This window comes from Urocampus carinirostris, chromosome 9, assembly GCF_059441175.1.
Source record: "Urocampus carinirostris isolate Australia breed hairy pipefish chromosome 9, RoL_Ucar_1.0, whole genome shotgun sequence".
Taxonomy (NCBI): domain Eukaryota; kingdom Metazoa; phylum Chordata; class Actinopteri; order Syngnathiformes; family Syngnathidae; genus Urocampus; species Urocampus carinirostris.
The window spans coordinates 9,403,400-9,422,020 of NC_142357.1; the positions used below are offsets into that span (position 1 = coordinate 9,403,400).

The 18,621-nt window shown below is 38.7% G+C and overlaps 1 protein-coding gene across 2 annotated transcripts in view; it reads right to left on the reverse strand.

Annotated features, from left to right (window-relative positions):
- Positions 1-17,757, reverse strand: part of purab (purine-rich element binding protein Ab) — a 69,358-nt gene extending 51,601 nt beyond the window's left edge. Inside the window, exons 1-2 of one of the 2 annotated variants that reach the window (XR_015851395.1) lie at positions 17,084-17,757; positions 11,253-12,931 (exon numbers count right to left, since the gene is read on the reverse strand). Coding sequence is in view for 1 of the 2 variants with exons in the window: in XM_088344491.1 (XP_088200617.1) it covers positions 12,563-12,931; positions 17,084-17,557 (843 nt within the window). In the remaining variant the exon portion in view is untranslated. Of the gene's footprint in view, positions 1-9,913; positions 12,932-17,083 lie in introns of those variants that run through there. The other variant, XM_088344491.1, reaches the window with a different exon arrangement.
- Positions 17,758-18,621: the final 864 nt, after the last annotated feature.

Sequence of the window (18,621 nt, forward strand, 5' to 3'; positions counted from 1 at the left end):
TTGTTTTTTGACCCTGGCCACATTCTGATCTCCCGTCCCGGCTAACGAGCTGTTTTTCCGTCTAACCATGCTACGATCTCCTGCTCCGGAAGATCCACTTCCGCATTCAGAACATGCTCCAATCCCGTGAGCAGCTTGCTTCCCGCGTCCAGCGAGCACCGGATCGCTGGCGCATGCTTCTATATTTCAATAAAGTTGTGAGTAACATTACGCATCTGGGTCCTCCTACTGTTCTGGTCTTGACAGTTGTATTGGGGAGAACATGCAAACTCCACCCGGGAAGGCCGAGGTAGCTAGAGCTGAACCTTGGACCTCCGCACCGTAGGGCTGTGCGCCAACGACCCAGCTGCCATTCCTCCCAATATTACACTATTTTGCCCATTTATTGTCATCAAGCTATTGTTTCAGATCAATGTTGCTCAACATTCCCTAAAGTTTTTAGCTTTTGGGAGCTTTTCATAGTCCATGTCCTTTAATCTACATTAATTTTAATAATAGAGACACACAGTACAAGGCGGCATAGCAGATGAGTGGTTAGCACGTCCGCATCACACTTCTGAGGTCATGGGTTCAAATCCAGCTACCAGCCTGCCTGTTAAGATTTTTGCATGATCCCCCCGTGCTTGCTTGGATTTCCTCCAGGCACTCCAGCTGAGGATAAGCGGTGCAGATAATGGATGGATGATCTGCATGATAAGATTAACCTTATTGGCATTAGGCTAGAATTTTTTTTGTCATTGACGTGCTGTGACATTCCTGTTTGAGGCACAGTCAGATTTACCAATAAATGAACATTTTATTCCATATTTTTTTGGCAGAGCAAGAATGCAATATAAAAACTATAACGTTGAAACAAGTTTTGTTGTCTTACCTTGACTCATAAAATAACTATTCACTGCTCCTTTTTAATAAAAGATAGGTAATCATCAAACATGAAAAAGTCCATTCGATTAGAAAAGCATTACTAAAAGGCTTGACTTGCTTTTAGCTTGCTAATAATATCACTAAGTCTATTGTTTGGGGCTGATTGGTGTACAAAATCAGAATCCATTATCTGACTGTCACCCTCTGCCATGAGGCAAGAGAATTGGGTGCCTCACTCTGCATTTTCTCAGTACTACATTACATACTGCTGCTTCGGGATAAAAGCATGAAAAAATACGTAATACTTTCTTAATTAATATAAGTAAATGCGATGAAAAAAAGTATTAATGGATGGCTTTATTTTATTTTGTCTTGTTAATATAACACCGACAACTTAAAATAAGGCATATATCAATGGTATTGATACCTGGTATTAATACTCACCCGACCCCTTATGATATTAATGCCCATTACTGATCAATGACAATGACTGATCTAATTTGTACTTCCCGATTATAAAGCGAACACCAGAATGCAGCGAATGATGGTATCAGTCACCATCCCGTGTACCGATAACTTAAAATAAGTTTGATATTGATTATATCGATACCTGGTATTAGTACTTTCCCGTCCCAAATAAAACCAACACCAGTTACCGCAAGATTAATGATTTTGACTGCTCTATTTTGTAGTTCATGATTATAAAGCGGCCACTAGAGGCTAGCCAGCCATGATATCTGTCACTATCGTGAGTACCGATATCTTCAAATAAGTTTGATATTGATATTTGGTATTGGTATTCGACTGCACAATACCCTTTACGGCAAGATTTATGATAATGGCTGCTCTAATTTATACATCCTGATTATAAAGCGGTTACAAGAGGGCAGCAAATAATGATATCATTCACTTTTACGGGTGCTATTTAAATAAGGCTATCAATGATACCTGGTACTGGATTGGTACTCGACCACCTATAATATCTGTGCCCGTTACCCAAATATTAGAGCAATGACTTTTCTTTTTTATAATTCCTGAGTACAGGGTGGAAATAATCATATCAGTCACAATATCATTTGCATACCCGTAACTTAAAATAAGGCGGTTATCGATATCGCTCCATAGAATTGGTACTCACCCGCCCCTAATAATATCAATGCCCTCTACCACCACAGAATTAAGTGTGCAGGGACAGGGACACATGTAATGAGCTTTTATTGCATGATTAATAAATTTTCAGACAACAAGACTTCCCCCAAACATGGAAAATAAACAGCACTGTACAAAACAGCACACCTTTTCTTTTTTTTTCTTCTTTTTTTTTTGCCATGAAGAGAAATATAACAAGGTGTCGAATGGAGTGCGAAGGAGCTAGCTGCTGACCTAGAGATGGATCAAGATAAGCTCCATGTCAAAAGTCAAAGTATAAGCACCATCGTCGTTTAGTCAGGAAAAGAGAAAAGGAGAGCTTGCACGTACAAGAGGGTCGGTATCACAGTTTTCAGACCAACTTAAACAAACGGGGAAAAAAAAGCATAAGAAAAATATTGGTGTATAGCACTAAGTTATCATGCAATTTACTTCAGTAAACTTTCTGACACAGACAAAATATACTTCAATATGTAGAACTCAATACATCTCCGTCCAGCAATAGACACAAAGCTTGTAATTTCATTTATTTTTTTCATTAGATCCCTATCAAAAATAATATGCAGATTTGTAGATTTTCTTAATATATCTAAAGTGCAAGTACCGGTCGGTATTTGTTGTTATTCAATAATTTCTGTAAGTATAAATATACAAAGCAAAAGAAAAACGTATTTAATTTTTCTGAAAGGAGGCGCATCATGTATAACAAATCATTATATATATATATATATATATATATACATATATATATATATATATAATGTTATATGCTTTATACATGCATACATACTGTACATACATACATACGCACGGCACAGATAAAATATACAACATATCTCATATGGGTTTACCTTCAAGGGTATGCGAACAAACAATAACCTGGGCCGTTTTTTTTTGTGCAAAACACACAAGAATACGCTAACTGACCAGACCCCCCTTCCACTTGAATAAAGGGACATTGTGTATTATTTGACCATCCATAAATGCCTCTGTCTAGTGCAGTGCAACCCACAAGAGTGCTATAAAGCACAAGGAAGAATACAATCAACGGAAACTTAAAGTGACCAAAATACACCCTTCTACTTTAGGCTCTTTTAGGTTTTGGGAACTTGGAGCAGTGGACAATGTAAGCTCCCATGCTAATTTCTCCACCTACGTGTATTAAAAAATTGATTATATGATTGTCCATGTATTTATGCTCATTATTCGAATCATCATGTATTTTTAATGGATGACGTTTTTTATTTACCACTGGGGGCGCTAAATAATACACATAGTCCCTTTAAAACTGAGACTCGCTTCCCTTGGCAACCTTGTGGTTGCTATTGAGTCATGTGACTCAAGAGAACGCACCAGTTAATGAGAAGCACCAAAATCACCTAGTTTGTTTTTTTCCAGTGGGCATTTTAGTAAACGCTTCCGAAAAAGATCGAAAAAAAATGGAAATAGACACATTTGCAAATGCTGGCTCCAACTGACCAAATTAATTATCTGATAACAAAATAAAATGAAAACAATTGACAATAAAATGTTTGTTTGAGCGAGGTGACCATTTTGCTACTTGGCATTTTTCAAAAAATGACATCGAATAAAAAGACGATGTACCTGTTTTCTGGAAGTAAAATTTGTGTATTCACAAAAAAAATTAAAAATAAAAATGAAATCACATTTCAAAATGTTGTCAACAAATTTGTTTCTTGGGTTAAATATTTAATGAAATAGACATTTCCCATGTACAAGTGATATCTAATATACTTAAAAATCCCCCCTTCTATTGAGTTAAATATTTAATAATTGTCATTATTATTTTATTTTACCTGAAATATTTCTGCAAAACTTCTGGTTCTTTTGACAAGTGTTGACTCGTGAAACCAGTTTTGTTGTTTGGGAATTTTGTCGGTTATGACGCAATGTTCATTAAAAAGCGTTTGAAAACAATGAAGAGCTGTTTTCTGGAGCAGAGCCGTGATTGGTTGTCAGCTGTGAAATCTGTAATGTCATCTTCCTTTGACCAAAGTAGTAAAATGGCCGCACAATGGGATGGATTTTAGGGTAACAATTTATAATAAGTACACAATGTTTAGCATTACTTAATAATAAGCATGACTAAATTAATTGATTTCATCAGTTTAAAAACAAAATTAGGTAATAATAAAAACTAGTTTATTGATTTGTAAGTAATGCACTGTGACTGAAAAGAAACAGGGTAGAATTTCAGCTGGGATGGGATCGAGCACCCCTGCAACATTTGTGAGAGTAAGTGGTTGGAAAATGAATAAATAATTTACGATAACAAAGAACTTTTAAGAGGAATATATGTGTTTTTTGATTATCGACACGACACATGATCCCAAGAGCCAAGAAGAGATCCGCAGGTTCGAGAGCGTTCTCCATTCGGGGCCTAGTGCTGTGGAAGGCTCTTCCCCTTGAGATTCGATCTGCAACCTCAGTAGAAATGTTTAGATCTAAGCTTAAAACACACTTCTATTCTTTCGCATATGAATAACCTATATTTTATGTTGACAATATCTGTGTATTATTTGCCCTCATGTAGGTTTTAGATCAGGTGATGGTGTAATAATAGTCTGTGATTTGCAATAATCTGAGGCCTGTGGAGCCCTATGAGACTCTTTGTGATTAAGGGCTATACAAATAAACATGACTTGACATGCTTCAAATATCCGAATGTACTCATGATGCTTGTTTTACTCATGCTAAATAGTGTGTATCATTATTTAAGTGTTACCCAAATCATATTCTCAAAATACGGTATAGATCAGAATCAGGGACGTTCGATAAAACACATGTTCAAAATGATACCCGAATTTTGAGCTGTTATAACGCATGACAATTCCTTTTGTACACATCATTTCATTCCTTTTAACAAAACTTAGTGGATGTTTTGTATACAAATCTTTAAATTCATAAATAACACTTTCCCTAATGTTGCATTTATCTAATTTTGAAAATGTCTTTAATTTCAGGGTCCCGGTTGTGAAACAGCCACTAGAAGGCAGCTTATACTGGTATCGGCTATCGAGACTACTGATAGATTTAGTAGACTGGTATTGGCCTAAATTATATTTTTTAAATATTGCGTTAATTTAATTCACAACATTCCTTTAATTTCAGGGTCCCGGTTGTGAAACAGCCTCGAGAAGGCAGCTTATTACTGGTATCGGTTATCGAGACTTCTGATAGATTTGATAGACTGGTATCGGCCTAAATTATATTTTTGTAAATATTGCATTAATTTAATTCACAACATTCCTTTATTTTCAGGGTACCGATTGTGAAATAGCCACTAGTAGCCAGCTTATACTGGTATTGGCTATCACAAATACTGAAAAAGACAATATCTAGTACCCTCTCATCTCAAATCTGAACGATTAAAAAACATTATTTTAAATTACTTTCAATTAGGGCTGGGAAAAATGTCGCGATAACGATTTGCATCTTAGTTTTCAATTTGACGCGTGAAAATATTTTAACGTAGCGATTAAATTTCCGCCCTGCGCACTTCCTTGGATGTCAAGCCGCGCTGTTCCAACAAACGAAGAAGAGTCACTCACGTTTCCTGAGGCTAACGTGTCGTAGCGTGCTAGCAATGGAAAAGAGAAAGGAAACACGTTTAGGTGGACCGTTTCGCTTTAAAACATTGCCCGATGGGAACCTCGACAAGGTGAAAGTGATATGTATGCGTTGCAAAGATGAATTTAATTAGCATCGGAGCACTTATTCCCTTATGTATCACTCGAAAGCCACTCACCCCGGTGCGGTCGTACAGTCAGACAGCGGACCTCGTCAAACAACTTTGGATCAGTTCTACAATGTTTACAGCCAATTTATAGTTTGACAGTGTTGACAGTATCTACGTGAATATCTTCGTTATGAAAGCTATCTTTGGCATTACAGTTTGTATGCACGTTTATGGTACTTGGAATAATCCTATACCATTTGGCATAATACACGTAATCTTATTTTTCTATGAATATTCTTTCATATGTACTGCCATTTTAAAATCTGGATTATCGCGATTAATTTATTTCTAAACTGAGATTAATTAGTTAATTTATTTTAATCGATTCACAGTCCTACTTTCAATATATTTTGTGGGAAGTCACTAGTCCAATATAAACGTATTATGTTTTGGTCTTTGCAGTGTGGAAACACTACATTTTTTAAAGTGATCACATGAAATAACTAAGGAAATATAATGATTGGTTGATTTTGGTAGGGACACTTACTCTCTGTCCATGCCAAAACTACGCCTTTGAAACGAAGCGATAATATCTACCATGTTTGTCCAATCCATTGAGTTGATTAATAATTACATAACAGGAACTCAGCCAAGCTTTGTGATTGGTGCTCTGAGCCACAATGTCATCTTTCACTGACAGCTCGTGGCAAAATGGCCGCCCCACTCAGATGCATTCCATTCAGGGGGTTTAGTAGCTTTATTAATTTTCCTTAAACACAATGAAGTGTTAAGCAGGCCAAAATATCAAATAAGAATCCATAAACCCACAGGCTACATTTGCATTCTTCCTTTAAGTAGTCTCAAAGGAGAACTAGATACTAGATACTAGTTCAGTCCAACAAGACTTGGAACTGGCTGAGATGTCCTTGCACGTTTTTAAAGTGACATGAGGCCTCAGTTGGGGCTTGTGATTGCACTCCTATGTGTGTTTGTTTGTAACACCCCCAAAGTAAGTTCAAACCACTGTGCTGGGGCCAATATATCCACAACGAGCATGTAGAGACAAATGAAAGGATTGTAAGGGGGCATTTGGTTCGTGGTCAACTTCTATGTGAGTGACCCCTCCCCAAGAAGAAAAACATTACGTCGGGGTTAATTAAAGGGACAGTGTGTATTATTTGACCACTAAATGTCACTGCATTGTGGGGTGCAACCACAAATGAATGCTACAAAGCACAAGGAAGAATACAAACTACGGATAGTCAAGGTCACCAGACCGCGCCATTCTACTCCTCGTTTTTTTGCCCAGTCTTTTTGAGTTTGTGCATACCCGTAGCAGCAAAATGGCAGACATTCATGTCAGCTTCCTCTAGGTGAGCCTCATGATACGTAAAATAAATGCAAATTTGACCTAAGAGTATTTACAGTAAATAAATGCACGTTTAAATCAGGGGTCTCAAACTCAACTTACTTTAGCTAGGGTCGGAGTGGAAGAAACAAGATCTAAAAATGAAACAACATGAAGAATATGAGATACATCATTCTGTGATGAATACTCCATAATTGGTGGATTGCATTTACATGAAAGAGACAAGGGCTGCACGATTAACCAAAATCCAACCGATATCAAGATGTGACGAGATGCGATTGTGTAATTCCAGGACACTGCTGTTTTGTCAAGGATTTCTAGTATGGAATGATGGGCCAACCAGGATTAACACAATTTCGGATTTTACCAGCGCAGGCCAATCAGAGGCAAGTGTACGTACAGCGAGCGCTTTGTACGAATGGCCACCAAAACAAACGGTGGTGTGATGCAACCCAACAGCTAGTAGCCTTAGCAGCTTATTACATTGAAAATAACTACGGACACTGAGGAAAGTAAGAAGAGCGCAAAGAAATGGTGATCACCAGCGGGTCTTCCGTGGATTGTTATTGCGTCCGGTGATTGACTAAGACGGCGTTGGGAGAGGAAGGAACGACCCGCTATTGCTAGGCTAACAATTCATTTGAGATACCTCTACGCATGAAATGGATGACCTGGAGCTACAACTCGTGTATACTCTGAGTCGGTACTGACGTCATCTCGAGTTAAGTTTGCATGTCACTATGATTATAGGTTCTCAGAAAAAAGAAAGCTGGAATAAGCTTTTCTTTTAAAATTGAAAATTGCAAAACAGCTATTAAAAAAATGGAAATTAGGTATATTTTCCGAATCTGTGCAGCCCTACAAGGGACAGTGTGCATGATCTGAACACTTGATGTCATGATATTGTGTCATGTAATCGAAACAAGTGCTAAAAAGCACAAGGAAGAATACAAACTCCAGAGACTCATAGAGACCAAACCGCACTATTCTAAAAAAAAATGCCCAGCCTTTCGGGATTTTTTTTTTTTTTAATTTATGGCAATTATTTCTGCTCCCTCTAGGTGAGGTTTACATTGTGTAGATTAAATGCAAATATTTCGACCGTGTTTTTAAAATAAATGGACATTTATGTCATAGTTCAGTTGTTTTGCCTATTTTTCAAATAAATATTTTGGTAGAAAATAAATCATTCATTAGAATGATTTCTTTTGTGCCACTGGGATACTCTAAATTAGTATTTCTTAACTGGTGGGTCGGGACCCAAAAGTGGGTCTTGGACCTATTTTCAGTGGGTTGTCGTCCTTTGCCATGGTGAAAATAATGCCAAGAAAAGAAATCATGACTGAGATTCATTTAAATTCCTTCACAGTAGATGACGATAGTTCCCTGTTAATGCCAGTTGACACCCGTCATTTCACACCACAGTAAAAAATAAAGTTTGTTTACACATGTAGAGCATACAGTGGAGAATATATGGAAAATGGATGTCATTATCTAGAAAACAAAGCTGCTGAAGTGAAGAATCCTGGATATTATAAAAATTGCAGCTAAGTGGACATTAAAAGGAATATTGTTTCTTGAAGTTGTTTTAGTTTAGCTGTTTTTTATATGTGGATATAATCTACTATCTCTGGCTTAAACTGCACAAATACTTCACTTAATACATTTGAGAAGTGGGCATTTTTCCCTCATTTGGGTCATGGCCCTTAACTAGTGTGGGACGGTGGGTCCTCAAGTCAGTCAGATGAGAAACACTGCTTTAAATATTACACACTGTCCCTTTAAACTTTCTGAAGTTTTATTTTTTTTAACCACTTAGAGGTGCAGAATAATATACACTGTCCTTTAAAAGCGCTGTTCTGAATTTGAAACTTTGTTACTCTCTGCCGCCATCTCCTGGCTTAAAGTCATGATCGCAGCCGCACACAGCTAGTGCATGCATTTCTTACACGTGCTTGGATAAACTCGGCTTTTTTCGTCTTCTTTGGGGTATGGATTGGCATTTAGAATGCATTTGAAACGGGCATTTACTTAGTTTTACCATTTTCATGCAACAATAACAAAAAACTGAGATGACCAGTACAAATTCACTCTCTAACCTCTCCACCGTTTTCTTCTACCAAATGTGTTGCACGCCCCAGAACAGTATTGCTAAACTAAGATAAAAGCAGATAGGCTGGGTGGAAATAAATTATAAAGGGTCTTTGAACTCAGCTGGGCTTTGTAAAACATACTTAATAGATTGATTTAAATCAATATTGTTTTCTAATAATGTTTTATTTTACCACTAGGAGGCGCTTTGTAATACACACAGTCCCTTAAAGCACATTGCCATGCTTTCAAATGGCCGTTAATGATTTTGTCTAGTGAAAATGTACACACTTGACAGTACGCATGCATGTCATACTGCACAAGCAACGTCCCTTCCTTTTTCATTTAGCTTCACCTCCAGCCGGGCAGGGAAACGGGTAGATTGAAGATAAATGAATGGAGTATGGGGCGCTAGCACCGTAACCACATATACATTTCCTCAGCACCGAAAGTGCAAGGACACCTTGCCTTGGTTCTTTGACAAGTTTTTTTTTTCATTTTTTGGGGCTCGCCTCCACCCTGACCAACTCCCCCCATACTCTGCACCCCAATACCATCCGAGGACAAGCTCATTAACGAATAGTGGATGGAGGTCGGGTAAACGAGCGGAGTGTATAAGGCACGGATTTTTAATGAGGTCAGGGGGATGCCCCTCCCTCCTCCCACCCTTTAATTTGAATATTTGCACACACCCAAATGGACCCTTTGCCCCCCCCCCCCACCCATTCTACCGAGGGAGGATAAAAGCAACAACGACAAAAACAAAAATCTCCCACAGAAAACGTGGGTATCTCAATAAGGAGTTTTTTTTTTACAGCTGATTCACAAAATCATAATTAGTACATCTAAGTTAGCACTTTTGTTTTTTGATCTGACGTTTCTGTGGAGGTGGCGCAAAATGAAAGCACAAAAATCGCCGTATCCCGTTTAAGTGCATGAACGCTCCATTTCCATATTTTTCTCTTTACATGATAATTCATCAGATTGTGCATTTTTGGGTCGAATTAAAACATAGCTTAATTGTTTGAGACTGCAAGCATGCATTCTGCAGGTGACACACACCTGTAGAGCGCCTCCATATTCAATCTACGTACCTTTATAACAAACTATACATTATCAGGATCAAGTCGATACTTTGTTTGTGCTGTTGTCCAATGCGCATTTGCTGAGTTGTTATTATTAGCGGTGGGCTGATCGATCCAAACATCAATAATATCGATACTGAGCGAGTACTTTCATCAGCTTGATACTATTACCTTGGTATCGATACCATCTTCCCATTTTAGCTATCACTATAATAATGTTGTTGGTGGGTAGTGATAATACATAACATTTTAAGTTTGATCCACTTGCGTTTACTGTTGCATTGCTGTTAATGCTTTTTTGTGTTTGACTCCCTTGACTCTTGTTCTAAAACACTTTTAGTAAAAGTATTTGATTTTCTGTATTGTAAAGGTATTTACATTTAATTGTTTACATTATTTGCACTTGCACATATCTTCATTTTCCAAATATTGTGCAATGGAAGGCGTAGGTCTTACGTTGACTTTGTGACATTTGTATCTTCATTACATTTCTGCTTTTTTGGTTTGACTCTTAACTTTAATTCTGAAACAGTTGTAATAGACATATTTATGTATATATATATATATATATATATATTTATGTATCGTTAAAGTTTCCTCTGGATTTATAAAAAAAAAGTGCCTAAAATCTTTGTGCTGTGTTTATCGCAATACCTCAAAAGGTTCAATTGTTTAATGATCATGACATTTTTAAGCAAAAAGGTATCGATTTTAGATCAGTATCGATCGATACTACTGCGTTTTACTTGGACTGGATCGATACCAAAATATCACGTATCACTCACCCCTCGTTATTATGTAATAAAGCCGTAATGGAGCTTTAATGTTGTGTGTTGACATTTCTGGTGAAATCTTTAGTGTAGTTTTTCTTCTTCCTTTTAGCTTTTAAACGTGTGCAAAACGCTTCCGACACATATAAACACAGTTGTTTGTCATCACTGAAATCAAGTAAGAAACAGTTGAAATGTTAGAAGTCCTCGATAGCAGCGCTTACTGTGACGTGGTGATGAAGTGGGTGACATCCAGTCAGATGGGCAAGGAAGTGTGTGTGTGCATATGCGCATACCTGTCAACTTTTTCCTGTATTTAAGAAGTTTTTGGGGATTATTTAAAATCATATATATACACACATCTTTACGTAAAATAAGGAACACTTAATTTACTTCAAGTGGGGAAAGAAATAGGAAAGATGCTAAAATGATTATTTGTGTTATTTACTTGGTAAACAAACTTGTTTACACAGTTTTCATTGTACATCAGCCGTCGTCAACCACCGGGCTGCGGGACCAGGCTGCACTAAAATAAAAAAAGTGCCTTATCTTTGGCTTATACCCTATTTAATGGTGTGTAAATGTATCCTAGCAACTATGCCGTCAAAGGAAAAGGCATTCGATATTATCTCATCATCAATCTATTTTCACTCACGGTGCCATGTTGTTGCACCCTTAAGCACCTGGGTTACCACTGCCTGTGGAAGCCCCTCTGATCTGACTCAGATACATCACCTTCCTCATCTGGTCTCTGTTCTTTATCGGTGTGAATCGTCATCCCGCTCTTCAGAGTGTAGCCTGATCTTGGCATTGACGGGCTGCGGCGTTAGTGCAACAGTATTGATACTAGATCCTAAATCAGCTACAAAGTTTGTTTTTAAAGAAAAATAAGAAAGCCACAAGCGATGCAATCCGTATGATACCATGTGATTATGAATAAAACAAGCCTACTCTAAATTTTGGGAAAAATACGTTTTTCCCCTGTGATTTTTTTTAGGTTTGGTATCAGCTTTGTCACACACGCCACTGTACAACAATGCAAATGTAACAGAGCATCATGGGAAGGGTTCAGTCAAAACAATGTACAAGGTGGCACTGTGCGTATAAATAGTACGATAATGAGATGAAATCTAATGTCTTTTCCTATGTCATTTTGAATTGTAGTTGTGTAGTGTTTATACTGTAGATCTGGGCTTATTATTATCAAGATAATTATTGTCATAATTAAAATGTTATTATTGGACCATGTGGCAAGAATAGTGGCCGGTCTATGGTACTGAAAAGGTTGCTGACCACTGATCTGCATAGTCTGTCCCGCTCTAAGTAGGTACCGCATTGTGTCTGTAATGTTTAAAATCACCTAAAAACGGGAATTGCAATTATCATTAAGTAGAGAAATTGACCGAGGTTGACAGGTATGGTGTGTGTCTGTATATGTGCGTGCACGGTCCAATTCCCTCTGAGATATCTTCTCATTCCTGCCGCGTGTCATTTCTGCGTTGAGTCCTCACCGAATCGTCCCCGGTCACACGAGTCAATCATCTTCCCCGTCGTCCACTCGCGAGCCCTCGGGTAGCAGTTCAGAGGCACGCTTCTCCCGACTCCTCTCCTGGATCTTTCGCATCTCGTCGGCATATTTGCAGAAGGCGTTGCCGAATTTGGCCCAGACTTTGCACGGAACCGTGATGGAGTTCCGGTAGGTGGGCTTCACCTCGCTAACCCGCATAAAGACGCCATACTTGTTGGAGCCCACATCGAAGAAGAAGCGCTTGTTGTCCACGGTGAGGGAGGTTCCCTCTGGGAGCTCGGCCGGTTCCTCGTCCACGCCGTAATCGTCGATGAGTTTGGCCAACGCGTCGCGGAACTCAATCAGCCCCTGCGCTGGCAGCGCGATTGTCTGGCCCTGTGAGTAAGAGTGGGTGGATCGATCAAAATGTCAAGATTATCGATACTAAGCAAGTACTTGGATAAGATTAATACTATTGTCTTAACATCGATACTGTTTTACCGTTTAAATAATCATTACAACAATGTTCTTAGTTAGTTGTAGGATTATACAGACTGTAGAACATAACTTTTTAATTTGATCCACTTTATTTGCACTACTAATTTTATGTTTTAAATATTGTGCAATCAACGTAATCCCTTGCAGTATTGGGGTTTCCTTATGAAATGAAATGATCTGCATTTATATAGCGCTTTTCAAGTCAATGACTTCCCAAAGCGCTTTACAATGTGCTCCACATTTCCCAATAGCGCCCCTGTATTGCAGACATGCAAGACGCTAACCTGCTTATTGGGGGTATTAGGGGTTCAGTGTCTTACCCAAGGACACTTCGACATGTTACACGGACGAGCCGGGATTCGAACTGGGATCCCTTGATCCCAAGACGAGCGCTCTACCTCCTGAGCTACTTATTGAGGTTTTCGCATATTATCATCAAACATTGTGTTCTGCATTCTATCGCCAACAAAGTTGGGACTCCTGGACCTGCTATACTTGCTCTGGAAGCCCATGCAGTTCTTTGGCGCACCCTTGTGGCTCTCTGGCCCTTTTAAAAAAAAAATTATAATGGAAATATATATGGTTTCTGTAGGACAGAACCACAAGGTAAAAGCTGTTTTCTACAACGTCCCCATAATTGGGGCAAAGTATGTCCTTATTCTATGCAGTTCTGCAATAAAACGACAAGGTTATTTTTAAAATCATACCATAGAGAAGTTATCTGTAAACGTTAACAAAGTACAGTACTTTTATTTGTGAAACAAATACTTCACCCTGTAAATTGGGTTTGTTCTTGAGCAATAAATAAATAAATAAATACATACATACATACAAAAGCAAATAAACAAAACAAATGTTTATATTTCGTGGGGTTGGACTATTGCTGTACGTTTTTGGAACCCAACCCCTCCTGGAAAACAAGAGATTACCGAAAGACACATCCGATTATATGATGACAAAAAAAAAACTCTTGTCAAAAATGTTTTTTCATTTATTAGGTGCATTGAACTATAAGGCGTGTGAGATTGAAACAGAAGATAAAAAACGTATTACTTAGAACATAAATATTAGGGAATATGGTTTCACAATAAAGTGAATCAATTTTTTGATAACTGGTTAACATATGTAGAAGCATTTCGTTGTAATTATGCATTTGCAAATTAATTTACTGTATTTTTTGGCTCTACAAAGGCACACTGAAATTTGATGTTCAAATATTCCATCATTACGAGATTTCCAAGCAAAAAGTATCTATTTTGGATCGGTATTGATCGATACTACCCTGTATATTAATTCCCTTGCATTATCGCAGTTTCGCTAGTTTCACGGATTTTCATTGTGCGTTGTGTTCTGCATTATGATTGGCGAAACAGTCGCCCAGACCCTTTTCTGCCTGTGACCGCTTGTGCGTCAATAACTTTGCGGTCTAAATTGTGTATGCATAAAACAGCTTGACGAACCTATATTACATATGCGCACATCTTTTTCATTTTTAAGATTCTGTAAAAGCCATCATGTCAACAAAACACTAACATCAAAAACACCAAAAAGCAGAAGAAGATGCTTCATCTCGCCAACAAAGTTGGACTTCTGGCCCGTTAAATTTGCTATGGAGCTGCATACGGCTCTTTAGTGCTTCTTAGCAGGTGCCTGGCTTTTCTTCAAAAATGTTTGATGATTGAAAAATATTTGGTTTCTGTAGTAACATAAACTGAACACATTCTTATTTTTTTCCAACGAATATATATATATATATATACAGTATATATATATATTATATATATATACAGTAGGCGTTTGCTTATTCATATGGCCTATACAGTAATACCTTGCTGTATTGCGGTTTACTTAACACTGTTTTGCTACTTCGCAGATTTTTATCGCGGTTTGCGTTGGGCATTTGGTTGGCTACACAGGGAAGAGGCTTTCTATCGCCAACAACGTTGAACTTCTTGAACCGCTAAACTTGTTGTAGAGCCACATGCGAGTCTTTGGCATTTCCTAGTGTCTCCCTGGTGGTGTTTCAAAAATGTTTGATGGTTGAAAAAATACATGGTTTCTGGAGGAGAAAAAAAGAAAGTAAATGCTTCTGTTCCTCGATGTCCAGATGATAGTGGCAAAGTATCATGTAAAGTGGATCATGCTCTTAATCCATAAAGTTATGCAATAAAACGTCAAGATTATTATTATATAGACATATAGTTTGACAGGACAGAAGTTATTTGTAAAAATAAACATTTCTAAAGTACAAAACACTTATTTGTAAAAACATATTAAGCCTGTCAATTATGTTGTTTTTTAAATACATAAACAAACAATTAAATAAATAAATTAGGGTCTTGACTATCGCGAGACGTTTTTGGAACAAAACCTTTGCGAAAAACGAGGGATTACTTGATAAGCCTTTTAATTTTTTAGTGGCTCCAGACATATTTTATATATTTTTATTGGTCCAACAAGGCTTCAACTTTTGGGTTGCTAGACCCTGCCTAAGGAAAATAATAATTACTATAACATCCACATGACGGCGACAAAGTATCAAGTGAAGTAAAAAAAAGCGTTCTGAAATCTAAATATTTTTTTTAAATTATAATTTGACAGTACATAAGTTATTTGTAAATTTAAAAAAAAAACTGTTTTAAAGTACAGTTCTTTTATTTGTTAGATGTTTGAGCCCGTAAATTGTGTTCTTTGTTTTCAATGTATACAAGAGTACCGGTATTTTACAAATAAATAAATAATTTTACTTCATATTTTTAAATCAGGGGTCATCAAACTTTGAGTCAAGGGCAATACATGATCCATTTGTTTGAGAAAGGACCATTTCATCCAATTGGTTTTGAAACAAAAAAAATATACAAATACATATATTCATTGACAAAAAAAAAACTTTAAGAGTCATAGCAAAGTAACATCCTTTTTTAAACACTATATTCATTTGCTTTCCATGGTTTCATCTGGAGGGACGAAAGCATGAGCAATTTGGGTGCCGAGGTGCTTAACTTGTTTGGGCGTTTGGGTTGGCCATGGTCAATTTTTGTGTTTTTTGCTACTTTTTCCTTTTCTTTGTTTTTGTGTATGTGTCTTGCTGTCGGTCACCCCTCTCGAGGGATACGACCAAGGTAGATAGATAAATAGATAGATACATATTCATGTGCATTTAAAAACTCAAGCACTCATAGTGATACTTTAGAAGTGTTTTATTCCACTGAATTTAATATTTAGATCAATATTATTGATTCAAAAAACATACAGAAAAATGTAGCGAGATATTTCAATATTGGGGCAGCTCGGCAGCGCAGTGGTTAGCGCATGTGCGGCACAGTTCTGAGGTCTTGGGAACCTCCTGTGTCGGTTCAAATCCAGCTACCGGACTTACTGTGTGGAGTTTGTATGTTCTCCCCGTGATTGCGTGGGTTTCCTCCGGGCACTCCGGTTTCCTCCCACATTCCAAAGACATGCATTTTCAGGTGGATTGGCCGGTCCAAATTGTCCCTAGGTGTGAATGAGCGTGCGAGTTGTCTGCCCCTGTGTGCCCTGCGATTGGCTGGCAACCAGTTCAGGGTGTCCCCTGCCCACTGCCCGATGATTGCTGGGATGGGCTCCAGCACCCCCACGACCCTACTGAGGATAAGTGGTGCAGCTAATGAGAGGAGATATTTCAATATTGAAAAATATTGGTTTGTGGGGCAACACAAGAACATGCTAAAAAATAGAGGTGAATGCAATTAAATTGCCTTAAAAATACCTCTCTATTAAATCAAACAACATCTGAATGGGTTTTTTGGAGACATGTCTGTTTGATAAATAGTAGTCAGCATATACAACCAAAATGGGTGGAGTTGCGCGTGGCTTTGGAAAAATCCATTGGACATACCAAAAACTGCAGGTCATTGTTTGATTAGAAGCGGCTCGTTTTTTTTTCTTATGCTTCTCTCGGCCAGGTTAAGACTATCGCGGGACCTTTTTGGTATGCAACGCCTGTGAAAAACGAGGGATTACTGTATTTATTAGGATAATATCGACACCAAAAATCCCAGTATCGCCTACCTGTGAGCTCCCCAGGCCGGGTCCCCGATTGACGGTCTGTCGGATCCTCAGGAACCGCCCCCTCTGGTTCTCCTTCAGATCCATGTAATATTTGCGATTCTCGCGCACCAGAAATTCGCTTTTGAGCGCCCGCCGGGGCTCGTCCTGCACCAAGTCGGGGTTGCTGGGCCCTAGCTGGGCGTAGTGTTCGATAAAGTCACCGAGATAGTCGCGGAACTCCACGGCTACCGACATGGAAAGCGTCAGGCGGCTCTTGTTCCCCCCAGCTCCGACCTCGGCTATCTTTAGGAAGCGTCCTTTTGCGTTTTGCTTGACGTCGAGGTAGAATCTCTTGTTCTGGATGTCGACCCGCTTGGAGGCGAGCTCTTCGGTGTCGTGCTGCAGCCGGGACATAGAGCTCATGGCTCCCGGCGGCAGCGAGCCGGGGCCTGCACCAGGCCCTCCGTGGTCACTGCCGCTGTCTCTGTCCGCCATGATGCCGCTCGCTAGCTTTACCTTCCCTTTCCACCGTCTCCCTCCGCCCGCCTTGCCTGCTGCAACCTCGACTGCCTGTCAAAAAGCGGCTTCGGCAGGCTCTCGCGAGACCAGAGCTCAGGAAAGGAAGAGATGTGAGGAGGGGAGAGTAAAAAAAGGAGAGAAAGTGAGTGTCGCTCCTCAGGTTCAACGAGGGCGAGGGCGAGATAATGCAACGCGCTGTGACCTTTGCGGCATTGGTTGATTCTTATTCATTAAAACAAAACATTACATAAAAAGACATCAAATTAAAATTAAAGATGGATAGATGATGGATGGATAGGATACATAGGTAGGTGGGTGGTTGGGTGTATTAATGGACAAACGGATGATAGATACTGTTCGATAGCATTTTATCCTCTCTGATCCCAATACCAACATACCAGCCATAATAAAGTGTTGATAATAAATTAAAGGGGGAAGTAATAGTAACTTGATGCCTCTGTATCATCAAATAGGATACCTGTCTTGCAGAACAATGACCCTATATTCGTGCCAATTTACCAACAAAACACACAAGTTTAATTTTAAATTTCTAAAGGCATACTTCCCCTGACTGCACATCACTCAAGTATTGGTACTCATCAGCACTACAGGTCCTTCTAAAACAGAGGTGTCAAACTCATTTTAACTCGGGTGCCACACAATAGAACCGAAATTCTGTCGGGGGCCGGACTAGTAAATTAAAGAGAAAGAAAAAGAGAGATAAAGAAATAAGAGCAAGGGGGAGGGAAAAGGAGAGAGGGTGGGACAAAGAGAGAGAGAGAGGGAGAGAGCGTGAAAAACAAAAGAGATAAAACGAGAAGTCGTGAGAGAGGGGGAAAAGGGGACCAAAAGGGAAGAAAGTAATCCAAAGAGAAATAGAAAGACAGAAGGAGAGAAAAGAGAAAAGAAAGCGCAAAGGGTAGGAAGAGAAAAAGAAAAGAGAGAAAAGGAAAAAAGGAAGTTAGAGCAAAAGAAGTTAAAAAGACACAGAGAGAGAAAGAGACAAAGAGCAACAAAGGAAGAGAAAAAGAGAGACACAG